Source organism: Heterocephalus glaber, unplaced genomic scaffold (assembly GCF_053883595.1).
Source record: "Heterocephalus glaber isolate CG9 unplaced genomic scaffold, H.glaber_assembly_v1.0 deba00001564, whole genome shotgun sequence".
NCBI classification, from domain to species: Eukaryota; Metazoa; Chordata; class Mammalia; order Rodentia; family Bathyergidae; genus Heterocephalus; species Heterocephalus glaber.
Genome location: NW_028258351.1, coordinates 6,084,565 through 6,101,467, shown reverse-complemented (window position 1 = coordinate 6,101,467; position 16,903 = coordinate 6,084,565). Strand labels below are relative to the sequence as shown.

General features: G+C 39.0%; 1 protein-coding gene across 1 annotated transcript; it reads left to right on the top strand.

Moving 5' to 3' along the window:
• The first annotated feature begins 6,289 nt into the window (after positions 1–6,289).
• LOC101699218 (C-C motif chemokine 8) lies at positions 6,290–8,962 on the top strand. Its single transcript, XM_004870619.3, has 3 exons — positions 6,290–6,443; positions 7,170–7,287; positions 7,710–8,962. Exons 1-3 carry the CDS (start codon positions 6,368–6,370, stop codon positions 7,813–7,815), a joined length of 300 nt encoding a protein of 99 aa, XP_004870676.1. The 5' UTR covers positions 6,290–6,367; the 3' UTR covers positions 7,816–8,962.
• Positions 8,963–16,903: the final 7,941 nt, after the last annotated feature.

The window sequence follows — 16,903 nt, the reverse complement described above, 5'->3', positions numbered from 1 at the left end:
GTACAAGAAATAATAGTAAGATTCAACAAAGGGGCCAACATCAATTTTTAAAGTTTCTGCACAAGGGAGGGGATGGAGTGCCGAAACACCCTAAAGAAAAATCTTTACCAGATACTCTTCAGAAAGAAGATTAACATCAAAAATGTATAAAGAACTGAAAAAACTTAACACAAAAAAAAATCAAATAGCCGCATCAATAAATGGACAAAAGAATTGAACAGATACTTCTCAAAAGAAGAAGTGCAAGTGTCCAGTAAGTATATAAAAATGCCTAACATGAGGGCCGGGGATTTAGCTCAGTGGTTCCAGCGCCTGCCTTACAAGCGCAAGGTCCCGAGTTCAATCCCCAGTACCAGAAAAAAAAAAGAATGCTCAACATCTTTAGCCATTAAGGAAATATAAATCAAAACTACACTGAGATTCCGCACTGCCCCAGTCAAAATGGCTATCAAGAATACAAAAAACAATAAATGCTAGCATGGATGGGGGAACCCTTCTACACTGCTGGTAGGAATGTAAATTAGTACAGCCATTATGGAAATGAGGACAGTGGACCCTTGAGATATGACCATTCTGACATACAAACAACTTGGGTTACAACCGGAATTTTAGTTTTAACTTATCAACAAAGTCTTGAGTTATGGCTCAAATGCTGCTTGTGCTTCCAGATGGCATCAAACACAGATTTAACCTTTAAAGATTTCTAGAAGGAACATTATATCCTTTCCTGTGTGGGGTTGAGAAATCCTGGGCCAATGTCTCTCCTAAGGACACTGAGATCTGCCTGTATACAGGAGAGAGATTTTGAAGGCTGTGTAGAGGAGTCTGGGCCTTCAGTTGACCAGCTTAAGTTACAACCACCCCTCATGAGTGAATTGAGTTTGCAAGTCAAGCATCCACTGTACTTTACATGTTGAATATAAAGAAATTAAATAGCTTGTGCCTTCTCTAAGACAGATATTAAATAGCTTTTTCCAGTACCCCAAATTCAGAATGTCACCACCACATTATTCTTCCTCTCCTAGGGCTGAGAACAAAAATCCTTCTTGCTGTTTTATAGTGTTTTAGTCACTTTGCTTTCTGATTTGATCCTTTGCAGATAATTATGTAGGAATTGATTTAGAAAAGAGCTTAACTACTATTTAATCCAGGTATAGTAACTGTGTTACACAGGTGGTTCCATTCCCTATAGCTGTGCCCATGGTAGATCTAACTAGTCAATCACAGCATCATTATTCAATAGATCAAGGTAAGACTGCTCTGTTTTGTTTTTGTTTTTTCAACAAAAATTGCTGGTCATCCAATAGTCCAATAGTCTAGAAGGCTGATGCATAATTGAACTTGCCAACACTGAGCTTGTTAAATTCCCATACTTTATGTAAAATCAAGAAAACTTACCATAGTCACGTTAGCTAATGCTATTACACATAGTTATTTGGTTAAATCATGGCTAGTTCCAAATTGTGTAACACTTGATTCCTTTTTCATTTTTACTACCCCTTTTTGTTTCCCAGTAGCTATGGTTTTTACAGCTATTTCTACTATCTGCTTATGAATGCACTTTGCACATAATGTCAGGACAGAGGAGAAATTAACAGGTCCTGGGGGTATTATGTGTAGCAGTGATTTTATTTCTGAATGAAAAATGTCGACAAATCTGATCTCTAAGCCAAGCCAGCCCCACAGAGCACACCTGGGAGAAGACTGTCCCAGAGATGTTAGGAAGCAGACACCCTAGAGAACCCATATTCCTTCATGGCTAGAGGAAATCCTGGTGATACTCCTGTGTTCCACACACCGCAGATTATTCACTATTACTTTTTTACATAGAAAATATATGAGGGACGTGTTTAAGCATCTCTTCTGAATCAATAAAATTAAACGCCACCTGATTAAAGAACAGAAACTTATCAACCACAGGGAAAAATAAAGTCATGAATATACACACTTAGAATGCAAATAAAATGTAAGCAAAATAATGCTGTGCTTTTTTTGTTAGTTACTTTATGTTGAAGTGTAATTTATATACAATAAGCATAGATATTTTAAGTAGACACATCTAGGAATTTTATGTATGCATACAATCATTTAACCACCACTCTGATCAAAATTTAGAATGCTCCTGCCTCCTACAAAAGTCCCCTCAGGATATCAGTACCCACAAAGGAAACCACTATTCTCCCCTCTATTACCATAGATTGGTTTTGTCCTTCAACAAGATAAATGTCTTCTTCCTAGCAGTTGTTCAGATGTCTTTAAGACTAATAGATTCACATTTCAGGGACAGTGCAAAATTTCCACCACTGTAACAATTCAAATAAGAAGCAATGATGGTCACAGATTTTGATTTATTAATTCCTTAACTATGGAATTATATGGAGACATTAATAATATTATATCAGCTATTTCACAAATATTATGTACAATTGTAAAAAATTAAAATTCTATAATTCCCAACTATACAAAATGATTAAATGAATTATAGTTTATTCATATCTATAGTTCTCTATGGAGCCTTTGAAGTTTAAGATTATTGGAGATAATTTAATGACTTATGAGAAGTCTAGCCATGGTCATTGAAAAGGCAGTATGAGACCTTGGGTTAGTAATGAGATTTTAAATATAATGCAGAAAATGAGATCCATGCCAGAAAAAATTGATAAGTTGATTTTATCAAAATCAAAATTTCTGCTCTATGAAAAACACTGTTGAAAGTACATACCACAGTCTGAAAGAAAATATTTGCAATGTACTTGTTTGATAAAAGGAATTTTATCCAAAACATACAAAGAACACTTAAACTCAGTAGTAAGAAAACCACCAAATTTTTTTAATGGGCAAAAACTCTGAAAAGACACCTCACCAAAGAATATATAAAGATGGCAAATAAACATATAAAAAGATGCCCAATCACTTCTGTTTCCTTACTCTGATCTGGAAAAAAAGGTGGAAGTCATCACTTCTGCCCTCAAAAGAAAAAATGCGCTGAACAAACTGACATTCCACAACTCTTTCTGGCTGTATCAGAGGATTGGAGTCATAAGGCAGACTACTGACTCCAAATTGAAGAGAGAAGTACTGAGCACAAGAGCTTACCAGAAACAGAAGCCAATAAAGAAAAATCTTATGAAGAAACCTAAGCTCACAAATTTAATAATTTAGAAAAATAGACATATTCTTTGACAAACACACCCTATCAAACATTCAAGAAAAGTAGATAATCTCAATATGTCCATAATTATTAAAGAAATAGCATAGTTAATAATCTTCCAAAACAAAAAGCACCAGGCCCACTCTGATGGTTTTACTAATGAATTCCACTAAGCACTTAAGCCACAAATGATACCAATTTGCTATAGTTTGTTCCAGAATATAGAAACAAAGGGAACACTTACAAATTTACATTCACCCAAATAGAAAGAGGAGAAATGAAATTATCTCTGGCCACAGAAGATATGATCTTGAATGTAGATAACCCTAAGGATTTTACACAAAACAACTGTTAGAACTAGTAAATGAACTCAACAAACTAGTAAGATACAAAGTCAACACATATCAGTTGCTTTTCTATACAGTAACACTGAACAGGCTGGAAAGGAAATAATAAAAAATCTATTTACAATGCATCAAAAAGAATAAAACAGGAATTAAGCAAAACAATGTGAAGGAATTGTACAATGAATACTATAAAACACTAGAAATTAAGGAAGATATAAATATAATGGAAACACATTCTATGTTCATGGATTTGAAGACTTAGTTTTGTTAAGATGTAAATAGTATCCAAACGGATCAATGAATTCAAATTCCTGTTTAGCAGAAATGGAAAAGCCCATCCTAATGTTCACATAGAATATTAAGGGTCCAAAAAATGTCCAAACACTCTTGTAAAAGAATACAGCTGGAAGATTCATACTTCCCAACTCCAAAAGCTCCTACAATTGTGTAGTGACTGGCATAAAGATAGAGATGTAGATCAATAGAATAGAACAGAAATCCCCAAAATAAATGCTCACATATATGGTCAAATTATTTTTCACAAAGGTAGCAAGAGTCTTCAGAATATTCAGTTGTCTTTTCAATAAATGGTGCTGTGACCACTAAAAAATATTCATATGTTAAGGAACAAACTTAGTCTGTTACCTAACACCATACACAAAAATTAATTTAAAAACTGATCAAAAGCCAAAATTTAATGTCCAAAATTACAAAGTTCTTAGAAGACAACATAAGACAACATCTTCATGACATTGGATTTGGCAGTTATTTCTTGGATAGGGCACCAAAGGCACAGTGATGAAAGAAAAAAACTGACAAATTCGACTTCCTAACAATTTTTTAAAATTATGCATCAAAGGACACTATTAACAAAGTAAAAAGTAAATACATAGAATGGGAGAATATACTGAAAATTATGTATCTAATAAGGAATTGATATTCAGAATAGAAGACTAAAACTCAACAACAAAAGTAAATAATCTGACACAAAAATGGGCAAAAGTCTTAAATAAACATTTCTCCAAAGAAGATATACAAGCAGACATTAACCACATGAAAAGATGCTCATCACCACTAATCAATAAAGAAACAAAAATCAAAATTATGATAAGATACTACCTCACATTTATTAAGATGGTTACTATCAAAAAGACAAGAAATAGTAAGTGTTGACAAGGATATGGAAAGGATGGAGCGCTCGTGCACTATTGATGAGAATATAAAATGGTATGATGGTTCTTTTAAAAATTAAACATACAATTATACACTGCAGCAATTCCATTTCTGGATATATACCTGAAGGAGTTTAAAACAGGTACTAAAGAAATATTTGTTCAAACATGTTCACTGCATTATCTACAGCTAAAATGCAAATTCTATCCAAGTGCTCATCAGCAGATGAATGGATAAGTCAAATATGGTGTATCTATACCATGAAACATTAATCATCCTTAAAAAGTAAATAAATTCTGACATATGGTACAGAATGAATGACCCTTGAGGGCATTATGCTAAGTGAAATAAACCATTCACAAAAGGTCAAATACTTTATGAATTCATTTACATGAGGTAGTTACAGAAGTCAAAATCATGGAGATGGTAAGTAAAATGATGGTTAGCAGAACCTGGGGCTTGAGTATTGAGGGAGTCTGAGTGTAATGGTATAGGGTTTTTGTTTACAAGAGGATGAGAGTTATGAAGACCGGTTATTCTACAATATGAATGTACCCAGTGCCATGGAACTACACGCTTAATGCTTAATAGGATAGATGTAATGGTATGAGTATTTGGCCACAGTAAAAAGAATAATAATTAATTTATAGAAGAAAAGAAATGAACAATCAAAGTATAAAAAGACACGGGGTACCCTAAATGCACACTTAGTGAAAGGACCCAGGCTGAAAGACTACATACTGTATGATTCCAAATAGGACATTTGGAAAAAGAAAAACCTATAGAGAGAGGAAAAAGACCAGTAGTAGCCAGACATTTGGGACAAGAGGATAAAGGATGAATAATAAAGGAACGCAGTAGGTTCTTAGCCAGTAAAACTTCTGCTCAGTGCTGTAATGAGAGACACCTGGGGAGGGAGCAGACAGTGGCCTACCCACCTGGCTCCTTCCCCCTCATTCCACTGTGTGAGCCAAAGGAGGCCTTTCCCATCAGGTCCATTCTATCTGAATCTGCATGAAATATCTGGCTCCTCGAATGATTTCACTTGAAAAGAAACTATAGTTCCTAAATAAAGTGCTTGGAACTATCTTGCTATATAATCAGTATGTTCTAGGCCTTCACTAAGAATCCAGCTCATTAAGACTTGCAGATTCCTGGATCCCTTCATTCTGCCAGGGTTCTATGGAGATGCCTGCCCTGTATTCTAGGGAGCCTGCTAGGTTTAGGGTTACAGAGACCTATGTGTGATGAGAGGCACAGGCAAAGCCTGCGGGCTCAACCCAGGCCTTCTTGTACCCTGCCAGGAGCAAACTCTTGGCTCTCTTTATTCAGCATGATGTCACTTTCTCTTTCCTACAAATCATTTTCCGCTTCAAAGAAATCAGTGCTTCATAGTCCCATAAGACCATTTCTTATATATTACTGGGCACAACCGCATGCCCTTCCACCTCTGTTCCTCAAAGTCCAAGCAGAATATAGGAACTGGAAACTTCCTTTTCTTTATCTATAAACCACTTCAGGGTCTGATGCATACTCAGCACATTCAGGATCTTTCTTCATCCTTCCTGGATCATGACCCTGCCCAGGCTCTCTGGTTCCTATAAAAGGAAAGCAGAGCCCCAGAGGAGCAGAGAAGCTCAGATCAACCCAGAAACCTCCAGCTACAACACTGAAACCGACCTCCTCACCCTCCACCATGAAGGTCTCTTCAGTGTTTCTGTGCCTGCTCCTCACAGCTGCTACCATCAGCACCCATGTGCTTGCTCAACCAGGTAAGGTGTCTTCTTCCCCCGGGGTAACATTTTGCTACCACATGTACTAACATCCCAGCATGAGTCATCCTAGACTTTCTGTACAGTCTGTCTTTTAAAGATGGAGAAAATGAGATTAAAAGAGGGAAATAGGCCATTATGTCACACCTAGTCAGAAATAAGAACTAAATGCCCAGGCCACTAAGGCCAGCCCCCATGATGTCTTCAGCAGCAGCTTTGGGAAGAGACCTTGAGTACAGCCACTACATCAACATGCTTCACATTATTTGGGGAGGTGGCATAGAAAGAAGGACCATTTCTCAAGGTGAGTGGGAAGGACATTTCAGAAAATAGAGACGAGGAAGGAACTATTCCTTCAAGTTTCAGATTTCACATCATGGTCTGGCATAGCTTACAGAACAGTAGCTGTGTAAGGATAAGAACCCAGAAGATTCTCAACATAGGACACAGGTTGACTCAAAAGCCATAGGGACAAGTACCTTGGAAGCAAGGTCTTAGAATTTATGTTGTTTAATTAGTAGATGATATTCCTCCATGTGCAGTCAACAGTGAGGAGCTCATTAGTTGAACAAATGAAACTGACTCATCAGTAACATTTTATTGCCGGGATTTGAGCTAAGGCACTGAACTTGGGAGCAGTGACTCCAGGGTCTTCTCTTGCCTTCCCCCTCCCTTGTGAGTGCATACTACAGTGTCTGCTGTCTCACTCTACACAATTGCTTTCAGATTCAGTGTTCACTCCTGATGACTGCTGCTTTCGTATGTACCCAAAACGTTTCTCCATCCAGAGGCTGAAGAGCTACACAAGAGTTACCAGCATCAACTGTCCCCAGGAAGCTGTGATGTGAGTGGACCATGCCTGGCACCCCTAGTCAAGTGCTCTATCTTAAGTGACAAGGCACAGGGGCCAAGATTTATGACCAAACAAGTCAGACAAACATAGCATCTAATCCCAAGGGCCCCTTCACCTCATAGAGAAGCTGAGCCCAGGTGAAGGAGTCCATAATCATGCAGGCTCCTCTTCTAGGACCTTGGTGAGATTGTCCCAGCTCTGTCAGCCATGAAGGAACCTGCAGGACTTCAACTTGGATAGCAAGGGCAGGGCTCCCTCCTGAGGTCTCTTCCTTTCACCTTTCCCCGTTGTCTCTCCCAGTCACAGATCCTTCACCTATAGAACAAGAGCTGATCAGGTCTTGGGGCCAGTGGACTGTGTTCTTGAGCAGAACCTTCAAGGTGCTCCCTAACCATGTCCTCTCTGCCCCACAGCTTCAAGACCAAACTGGATAAAAAAGTCTGTGCTGACCCCAAGGAGAAGTGGGTCAAGGATTGCATCAAGCGCCTGGACCAAAAGTCCCGAACTTTGAAACCTTGAATTTTCACACCTGGACAGAAGGAGTCGGAGCTTGAGAAAATCTTATTTATTTTCCCCTAGTGGGACAGTATCTTCTCATAATGTCCAAAAGGTGCAACTTATTTAATAATTTAAAACACATTTCTTAAATAATGTTTAATTATCCTTAAGTTATTGGTGTTTTACGTTATCTGCCAAATAATATGAATATAAAATACAAAATCTTAGTGATGTGTGTTTTTTTCAATGAAGTCAAACTGAATTCTTGGAAAAATGTCAATTTTATCCCTCCCACATTCCAGTAGGATTATGAGATCTACCCACGGATAAACAAAATTGTCCGCATAAGCACAGAATGTATGGTCTCTCAAGCCAAGTGTTTGTTTATACTATTGGGACCAAATAATGTTCCTACATGGCTATGGAAAATAATGTTTCTACATGGCTATGGAATTCTCAGAGAAAAGTATATATGTAATTTTAAATTACTTACTCTTATTTGCCTGTGGTAGAATTTAGCTTGGAGAGAGAACATACCAGCCATGGGTAGCAGTTTGAAATGTATGTCACATCCAGCAGAAGTGTCTTTTGGTGAACTGGACTCAACCGAGGTTGAGAGAGAACTTAGCAGGACCAGACCAGCCCATTCTATGCCTGACACCACCTGCCCTTATTCATTAGGATCTCTAAGCCCATTTCTTTTCTCACCACAGCTATCTTTACCCAAAATCTTTCTCTTGATCTCTTACAACAGTGCACAAATTTTTTTTCATAACCCCTAGTTTTCTCCCCCTAATTAATTCTCAAACCCAGAATAAATATTCTGGATTGAAACAAGATCAACAAGGAAAGTAGAAGTCTATAACACACAATAATTTAGGGCTTTTTATGATTCTGATCCTTCAATGCAACTGGTCTGGAAGGATGGAGTATGTGACTGATTGCAAATGGATAGAGCTCTTCCAGCTAGTACAGGAGGAAGAAGAGGCCAGTGAGCCAGAGGGAAGAATCCTACCAGATGGACTCTGAAAAGACAGAGGAATTTGGCTTCCGGTGTCATGGCACCAGAGTTCCTTCCTGAGCACATTGTTGAGAGACCCCAACTCACTAGATCACTTTTTGTGGCTTGTACTGGCTGCAGGCTGCATAGCGAGGACCCTGGGAGGCACTCAAGCCATACAATGACCATTTGCTTTTCAGAAGCTGCCTGTCACCCAGCCACTAACTATGTTCTTAGCATATGTGTTACTTTTCTTTCATTCCTGAGACAAAATACAGACAAAGTTAAAGGAGGAAAGGTTTATTTGGCTTACAGTTCATAGTGGTTTCAGTCCATAATCAGTTGGCTCGGAGGCAGGGTGGCACATGGCTGAGGCGCAACAGTTTGTGGGGGTGGAAAACAGAAAAAGCAAAAAGGGACCTTAACAGCATCGTTCTGCCCCTTTTATCTCATCCAAACTACCAGGATTAGGATGGTGCCAAACCAACCACTCACATGTAGTGGTTTAGTAATCACATGCCCTTAATCCCAGCATCACACGCTATAGATTCAGTCACTTCTGCAAAAGAAAGCCCCACTTCATCCACATGAGGCTTTGGGGGAATATCTAAACACAAGCCATAACATTCCACCCCTGGTGCCCCAAAATGCATGCACATCCCTTTATGCAGAAAAAGCATTTAGTCCGTCTCCAAGAGTTGCCAAGTCCTAACAGCTTCGGCACTGCTGAAAAGTCCAAGTCCCAAGTCTTCTGAAATTTAAGGTAAATTCTTAGTTGCAAGCCCCTGTTTGAATGAAAAAAAAAATTAAACACTTGCAACATTCAATGGCACAAGATAGACATTTCCATTCCAAAAGGTACAAACAGGAGGATACAAAGGAATGGGACCAAAGCAAGTCCAAAATCCACCAGGAGAAACATTAAATCCCACAGCTTCACTTCCAGCATCCAAAGCACATTGTAAACTCCAAAGGGCTTGGGTGGCTCCTCCCCTAAGGCGCTGCTTGTGGTTGTAGCTCCCATGGCTTCCCTCTTGGGCCAGCTCTGCTCCCTCCTTGCAGTTTTTCTCAGACGATCCATGTTCCTGGCTTCTCCAAACTTCTGGGATCTTCACTGCACCTTCGGCTTCACACTCACAGCTTCACACACTTCCCTCTCAGGGGCACACGGCTTGGCCTCCCAGCCTCCATCTGAAATCTGGGTAGAAGCTTTCCTGATTCCCACAACTCTTGCATTCTGCATCCACCTAAAACCAGAACCATGTGGATGATGCCAAGGTTTGCTGCCAGCTGGAGTAGCAGTACCCAGTCTCCCCTCTCTCTTGGCTGTAGGGGTCAAGAGACTGGATTGCTGAACACTTTGAATCCAGTTCTGATGAGGAAATTCTCTAGCCTGCTGCCATTCTGAAACATGGTACCCTAGGGCTCACTTCTCAAAGCAATCTTTCACATTACCAATTTTGAGGCTACAAAGTGTGGAGTCCTGCTGCTTCTTCTGATGCCTTTAAGCCATCTTTTCTATTCTGTTCCTTTTCAGTAACCAAGATCTCCTCCCTTCTGTCTTTGCAATCTGCAGCTTTACTGGAGCTTCTTTTTTGGCCAAACTCAAAATGTTTTAAATCATTCTGTCGGGCTCTTTTGTCTTGATTCTCAACATAGATCTGGCTAAAAGCCCACAGCAGCAGCCATGCCACAGCCTCAACATTAGACTGCCTTGAATTTCTTCTGCAAGATTAATTAGTCTGCCCCCTTTAATATCAGTCTCGGGCAAGTCTCTGGATATAAACAAAATCCCATGCCCAAGGCATAACAACACACATTGTCTGGAGTCCAGCAGCCAATGCAGTCCTTCTTCCCATCAGAAACTTTCCAAGCCTGGTCTTTACTGGCTTTCCGGTCTTCTGAGCCTGACCAGAATCTCCCATACAAAACAACCTGAGGAGTTCTAGCTCTACTCCTTCACCTGGCATCTCCAAATCTTTCTTAACTCTTCCCCTTTCCACAAGCCAGTTCCAAAGGCTTTTGAGCCACATGGCCAGGTAATGGCACAGCAACAACCCCACTTCTGTAGTACCCAATTTTTGTGTTAGTTACTTTTTCTCTCATTGCTGAAACAAAATACCCAACACCCAAAGTTAAAAGGGGAAAGGTGTATCTAGCTCACAGTTTGTAGAGGTTTTAGTCCATAATCAGCTGGCTCCTAGGCAGAGTGGCACATGGAGGAGGTGTGTTGCAGAGGAGAAACAGTGCATGGCACCCACATGGTACCAAAAGCATAAAGGGAGCTTAACAGCATCTTTCTGTCCCTTTTATCCCATCCAGACTACCAGGATTAGGGTGGTGCCAAACCAATCACTCAAATGTAGTGGTTTAGTAATCACACGCCCTTAATCCCAGCATCACACACTCTAGATTCAGTCCCCTCTGAAAAAGAAAGCCCCACCTCATCTGCATGAGGTTTTGGGAGGACATATAAACACAGGCCATAGCACAGCATACAAAGTACAAAATTTTCCCTGGAGAGATTTCAAGAGTCTCTGAAGAAAGGGATTCAACATGGCTGAATAGAGAAGGAAACAAGTTAGAGATACTTTAAAAAAAATCAACTGAAAACACAGATAATTGGAGGAAATGGAGAGACATACATCCTGTTGCCAAAATCAATCTGGAATAAGAGTCTTGCAGATTAAACAAAACATAGGCACAAAATTTCATAAAACAGCATACCAGCCCACAGAGCTGCCAGCAGTTCTGCCACCTGTGAGCCAAGCAAGAATTGCCACACAGAAAGTCTCCAAGAAATGGATGGACTGCAAAAGTGTGGCTGACTCAAGACACACAGGATAGATTTGGGATATAAGGCTCCTTGCCTCTTTTGCCTTCCTCCACACAGAGAACTCTGCAGCCTGGCAGTAAATTTCACCGGCACACACAGGGGCAAGTGACAGGAAACTGCTTCCTCCCAATGGACAGGCTGCCAGCTTTCTTTCCTCTGTCATGCACCCTAGTGACTAACTAGAAACCCTATCAAAAGCAAAGTTAGGTAAGTTAGCAGAAGTGATGGAAGAGTGACTGGCCACGGGTGGCTTGAGAGAAAGATATAGACATGAGGGATTTAAGCAGCCTTGAGAGGTCAGCACTCAACCCTCTGGAGAGGAGATTCAAGGAGAATGAGCAGCCTTGGGCTGTATCCCCCCACAGTGACAGCACCCTCACCCTCACCCCCACCCTGTGACACGCAGCACAACAGGATAGAAACATGCCAGTGAGGGTAGAACAGAGGAGGCTATCCAAAGACCAGGAGGAGCCAAGTGTACACGGGCGTGGGAACACCACAGCAACTGGGAGAGTGAGGTAGAGACAATCAGGATAAGATGTGGGTGGGCACCAAGGGTCATACGTTGGCTGAAAACTAGACCCAGCCCCCACATCCAGAGGCCAAGATCAGCCCCATACCCAGCACTAATCCTACTGCATACTTGGCAGGGTCACACAGCACAGTTTTGGGACCCTTCCTGCCTTGTACACTACCACAGAACTGTGGACACCAGAAGAATTTTATTATGTTGTTTTTTCTTTGTTTCATTATCCTTTTTCTGTCTGGTTAGTGTTTTGGGGGGTTGTTTTTAACATTGGTTAGGTTTTTACTTTTATTTTTATTTTGTTCTATTCATTTTCTTTCTCTTTTTCCTCAACTATTTCTCTTGATTTTTATGATATTTTATATGAATGAAATTGTCTCTTGTCTTTCTGGTTCAATATTCTTTTGCTTTATCCTTCAATCTTTCTCTCTTGGCCCTCTTCTCCAGTTTCCCAAAGCTTGGGTGATGATCCTTTGTCCTCCAGCCTTGCCTCTACTATATTTCCTTTCATTTATCTCTCTGTTTTGTGTCCTATCCCTCTTAAATTTCACCCCACTAGGGTAAAATCACTGCACTAAGAGGAAACTCGTTACATACAAGTTACTGGTTGATGTTTGACTTTGTTATATAACTGTAGATATTGCTCTTATGGTTTAATGTACCAAATTAATAGTTACTACAATTTTTCAGTTTCTAGGCTATCCCTGATGATACTGTTATTGTGAATTGTACTACTTTACCCAGGATGTCATACTGTTTCAGGATGTCAGCTGCTCTTCCTTGTATGTCAACACTGTGATTGTCTAGGATCATAACCATCAGCAAAGTCCAGTACCAAAGGATTGGGTGCAGAGCCAAATAGACAGAAACTCCTCATCCTTAATAAGTTGAGAAGGTAGGATCTTGGGATAGACACAAAGACCAAGAACCACATAAGCCCAGAAGACATCTCTGAGGAACAGACATTTCCTACGGAAGTCTTGATACTAGTGATAAAGCTATCTGCCATAAGAAATTTACAAGGATCAACATAGAAAACAAAATAAAATTTAAAAATAGAAAATTACAAGATGCAGAAACAAAATGACATCCCAGACCTCCAGCCCACCAGGGCAAGTCTAGGGGATAGCAAGGTGGAGGAAAACAGAAGCCACCCAACTGAAATTTCTGAAATGGTATCAGTGGAAGTAACAAAACAGATAAATGAGGCTATATAGATAAATCAGATCAGAAATAATTGCTCAGATAAAAAAAGGAGATGACGATCATATTGAAGGATTTGTTCAGTGAAGCTAGAGTAGACAAAGATTTTTTAAAAAGAGGAGTTTAGAAAAATGGTGGAAACCATGAATGTCCAACATAGGAAAGAAACAGAATCCATGAAACAGATTCAAACAGATATCCAGGAGATTAAAAATTGCACTGAAAGTATATGCAACAGATTGAATGAGGGCAAGGACAGAATCAAATCTAGAAGACAAGATTGTGGTTAATGACCATGAAAAGAAAGATATCTTAAAAATAGGAAGGGGCCAAGAAAAATCAATCCAACAGCTGTAAGATGATGCAAAAAAGAACAACATAAGATTGATCAGAGTCAATATGAAAGCCAGACAGTGCAAATTCCATCAAAAAAACTGTTCACAGAAGTAATGGCATAAAATTTCCCAAACATGGAAAAAGGATTTGACATATAAATAAGGGAAGCACATAGAACTCCAATTAGCCATGGCCAAAATAAATCTATACCAAGGCATATAATTATCAAGATTCCAGAAATTCAACACAAGAATAGAATATTAAAACTGTTAGAGAAAAAAAATAACTCACATAAAAAGGAAAGCCCATGAGAATCACAGAAGACTTCTCAATGCAAACCCCTAAGTCAAGGAGAGTTTGGAGTGAAGTATTTCAGGTCCTGAACGAAAACAACCTCCAACCCTGATTGATGTTCCCTGCAAAACTATTTTTCAAAATCAATGGAAAAATAAGATACTTCTATGACAAAGAACAACTGAAGAAATTCACAACCACCAAACCGGCCCCCAAAAATGTTCTGAAGAATATTTTAGAAAGAGAAAATGAAGACCATAAGTCCAAGAACACCAATAGAAAAAAGCTGCCAGGCAGGCCAAGCAATTAAACAGAGGGGAAAGACAGGGAACCAGCAGTAGGAAAATTATATGACAAGGATAAGCCAGTACATATCAGTTATAACCATTGTAAATGGTCTCAATTCACCAATCAAAAGAAACAGACTGGCAGAACAGAACAAAAACAAGATCCAACAATATACTGCATACAAGAAATACATTTAAATCAAACAGAAATTCATAGACTGAGAGTCAAAGGATGGAAAGCCATACTGCATGTGACAAGAACCCAGAAAAAATCAGGGGTAGCTATTCTATTTCCATACAACGTAAACTTCAAGCCAAGACTGACCAGGAGATCACTACATATTTGTTAAGGGAAAACTCCAAGAAGATGAGGTAATAATCATAAAAATATATATCCACAAAATACCTATGTACCCAATTATAAAAAACAAATATTAACAGACATGAAAAATCTAATAAGCAGTAATACAGTTGTAATGGGGGGCCTTAATACCCCAGCATCACAAATAGATCAACTAGACAAAAAGTTCAACAAAGAAATATCAGAACTGAACCAAACCTGTGAATAAATGACCCCTACAAAGATTATTTACATCTCTACAGATCATTTAGCTCTCTACAGAGTGCTCTACCGCATAGCATCAGAATATGCATTCTTCTCAGCTGCACATGAGACATTCTCCATATAAATAGACCACATAGTAGCCCCTAGAACATGCTTAAGTAAATGCAAAGGAATTGAAATTATCTCATGCATATTATTTGAGCATAGTGCAATGAAATTGGAAATCAATGCAAAAGAGATCACAAAAACTCCATAAACACATGGAAATTAAATAATACCTTCTTGATCAACCAATGGGTCACAGATAAAATTAAAGAGGAAATTAAACTGTATCTACAATTAAATAATGATGCCGATATGATACAATATACCACAACTTATGGGACACAATGAAAGTAGTCCTAAGAAGGAAATTTATAGTGAATTCTCTCATCAGAAAAGCAGAACGAGCTCAAATAACCTAATGTTGAACTTCAATCATCTAGAAAAAGAAGAACAAGTCAAGCTCAAAGCTTGTATGCAGGAGGAAATTATAAATATCAGAGCAGAAATTAATGCAATTGAGACTAAGAAAACAATACAAAGAATCAATGAATCAAAGAATTTGTTCTTTGAAAGATTAAATAAAATTGATAAAGCCTTAGCCAGTTTTATCATAAAAAAGGAAAGAAAAGACTCAAATTCATACAACTATTAATGAAAAGGATGAAATCACAATGGTTTTTATGGAAATCGAGCAGATCATCAATATCAACTTTGAGAACCCGTGCTCTAATAAGGTGGAAAACACAGAAGAAATGGACAGATTCCCAGATACCTATGAATTACCAAAGTTCAATCAAGAACATCTAAAAATTCTAAATAACCCAATATCACTGAATAAAATTAAAAATGTAATCAAAAACTTACCAACAAACAAAAGCCCAGGCAGGTCCTGACAGTTTCACTGCTGAATTTTACAAGAAATTTAGAGATCTAATGCTGCTACTCTTCAAACTCTTTAATGAAATTGAAAGGGCAGCAATACTCTCAAAATCATTCCTGGAAGCAAGTATTACCTTGATACCAACACCAGAGAAGGACCCAGCCAAAAAAGAGAACTACAGACAAATCTCTCTAGTGAATATAGATTGAAGGCAGGAGGTATTATAATCTCTAACTTGAAATTATACCACAGAGCTACTATGATAAAGCAGCTTGGTACTGGCAGAAAAAAGAAGTGTGTTATTTGTGTACAGAAATGCCATTGATTTTTGAGTGTTCACTCTGTATCCAGATATGCTCTGAATTTGGTTATTAAATCTAGAAGTCCTTTGGTTGAGTTTTTGGGATACAACTCACTGTCATGAGAACCCAACCTGGAATACCCAAACCTTTCCTAGAGATCAGAATTAATCCACTCATGAAGGTGGAGCCCCTATGACCTAATTGCCTTCTACTAGACCCCACCTCTTCAAGCTTCTGTTACCTCACCATGACTACATTGGGTACCAAGCTTCTAGCATGCAACCCCTGGAGAAACAGACCATACACAAACCATAGTACTCCCTGCAATTATACTAAGAGGTGGGGACCTTCAGAGGTGATTAACTCATTAGATGTCTTCCCTCATGAGTGAGATTAGTGTTTCTCTAAAAGAGGTTTGAAGGAACTTATTTTGCCTTTTTACTATGCAAGATCATATAGAAGGGGCAATCTATGAGGAACAGGGGCGCACCAGACACCAAATCTGGCACCTTGATCTTGGAATTCTCAGCCCCCAGCACTGTGAGTAATAAATTTCTGCTATTTATAAGTTATCCAGTATAAGGTATTTTGTTATAGAAGCCCAACTGGACTAAGACAATCTTCATCACTATATGCCCAGCCTCAATCCTAGGGGTTCGTAAGCATCCATTTAATGGGATTGAACCTACCTTTCTTGGCAGTTTAAGGTCAAGATTCCTCTGTGCTTCATAAGCTTAGCTGGCTCCTCTTTCAGACATGTGACTCATCACATTAAGGCTGGAGTTCAAGTCCCTAAGAAAAAGAGGTTTATTGTCTTATTGAACCACCTCCACAT

Bases quoted from the DNA above. Each gene is read 5' to 3' on its own strand.
- LOC101699218 (XM_004870619.3), top strand. From the start codon at position 6,368: ATGAAGGTCTCTTCAGTGTTTCTGTGCCTGCTCCTCACAGCTGCTACC. The intron at 6,444-7,169 runs GTAAGGTGTCTT...AATTGCTTTCAG, and splicing joins CCATGTGCTTGCTCAACCAG to ATTCAGTGTTCACTCCTGAT. The intron at 7,288-7,709 runs GTGAGTGGACCA...TCTGCCCCACAG, and splicing joins TGTCCCCAGGAAGCTGTGAT to CTTCAAGACCAAACTGGATA.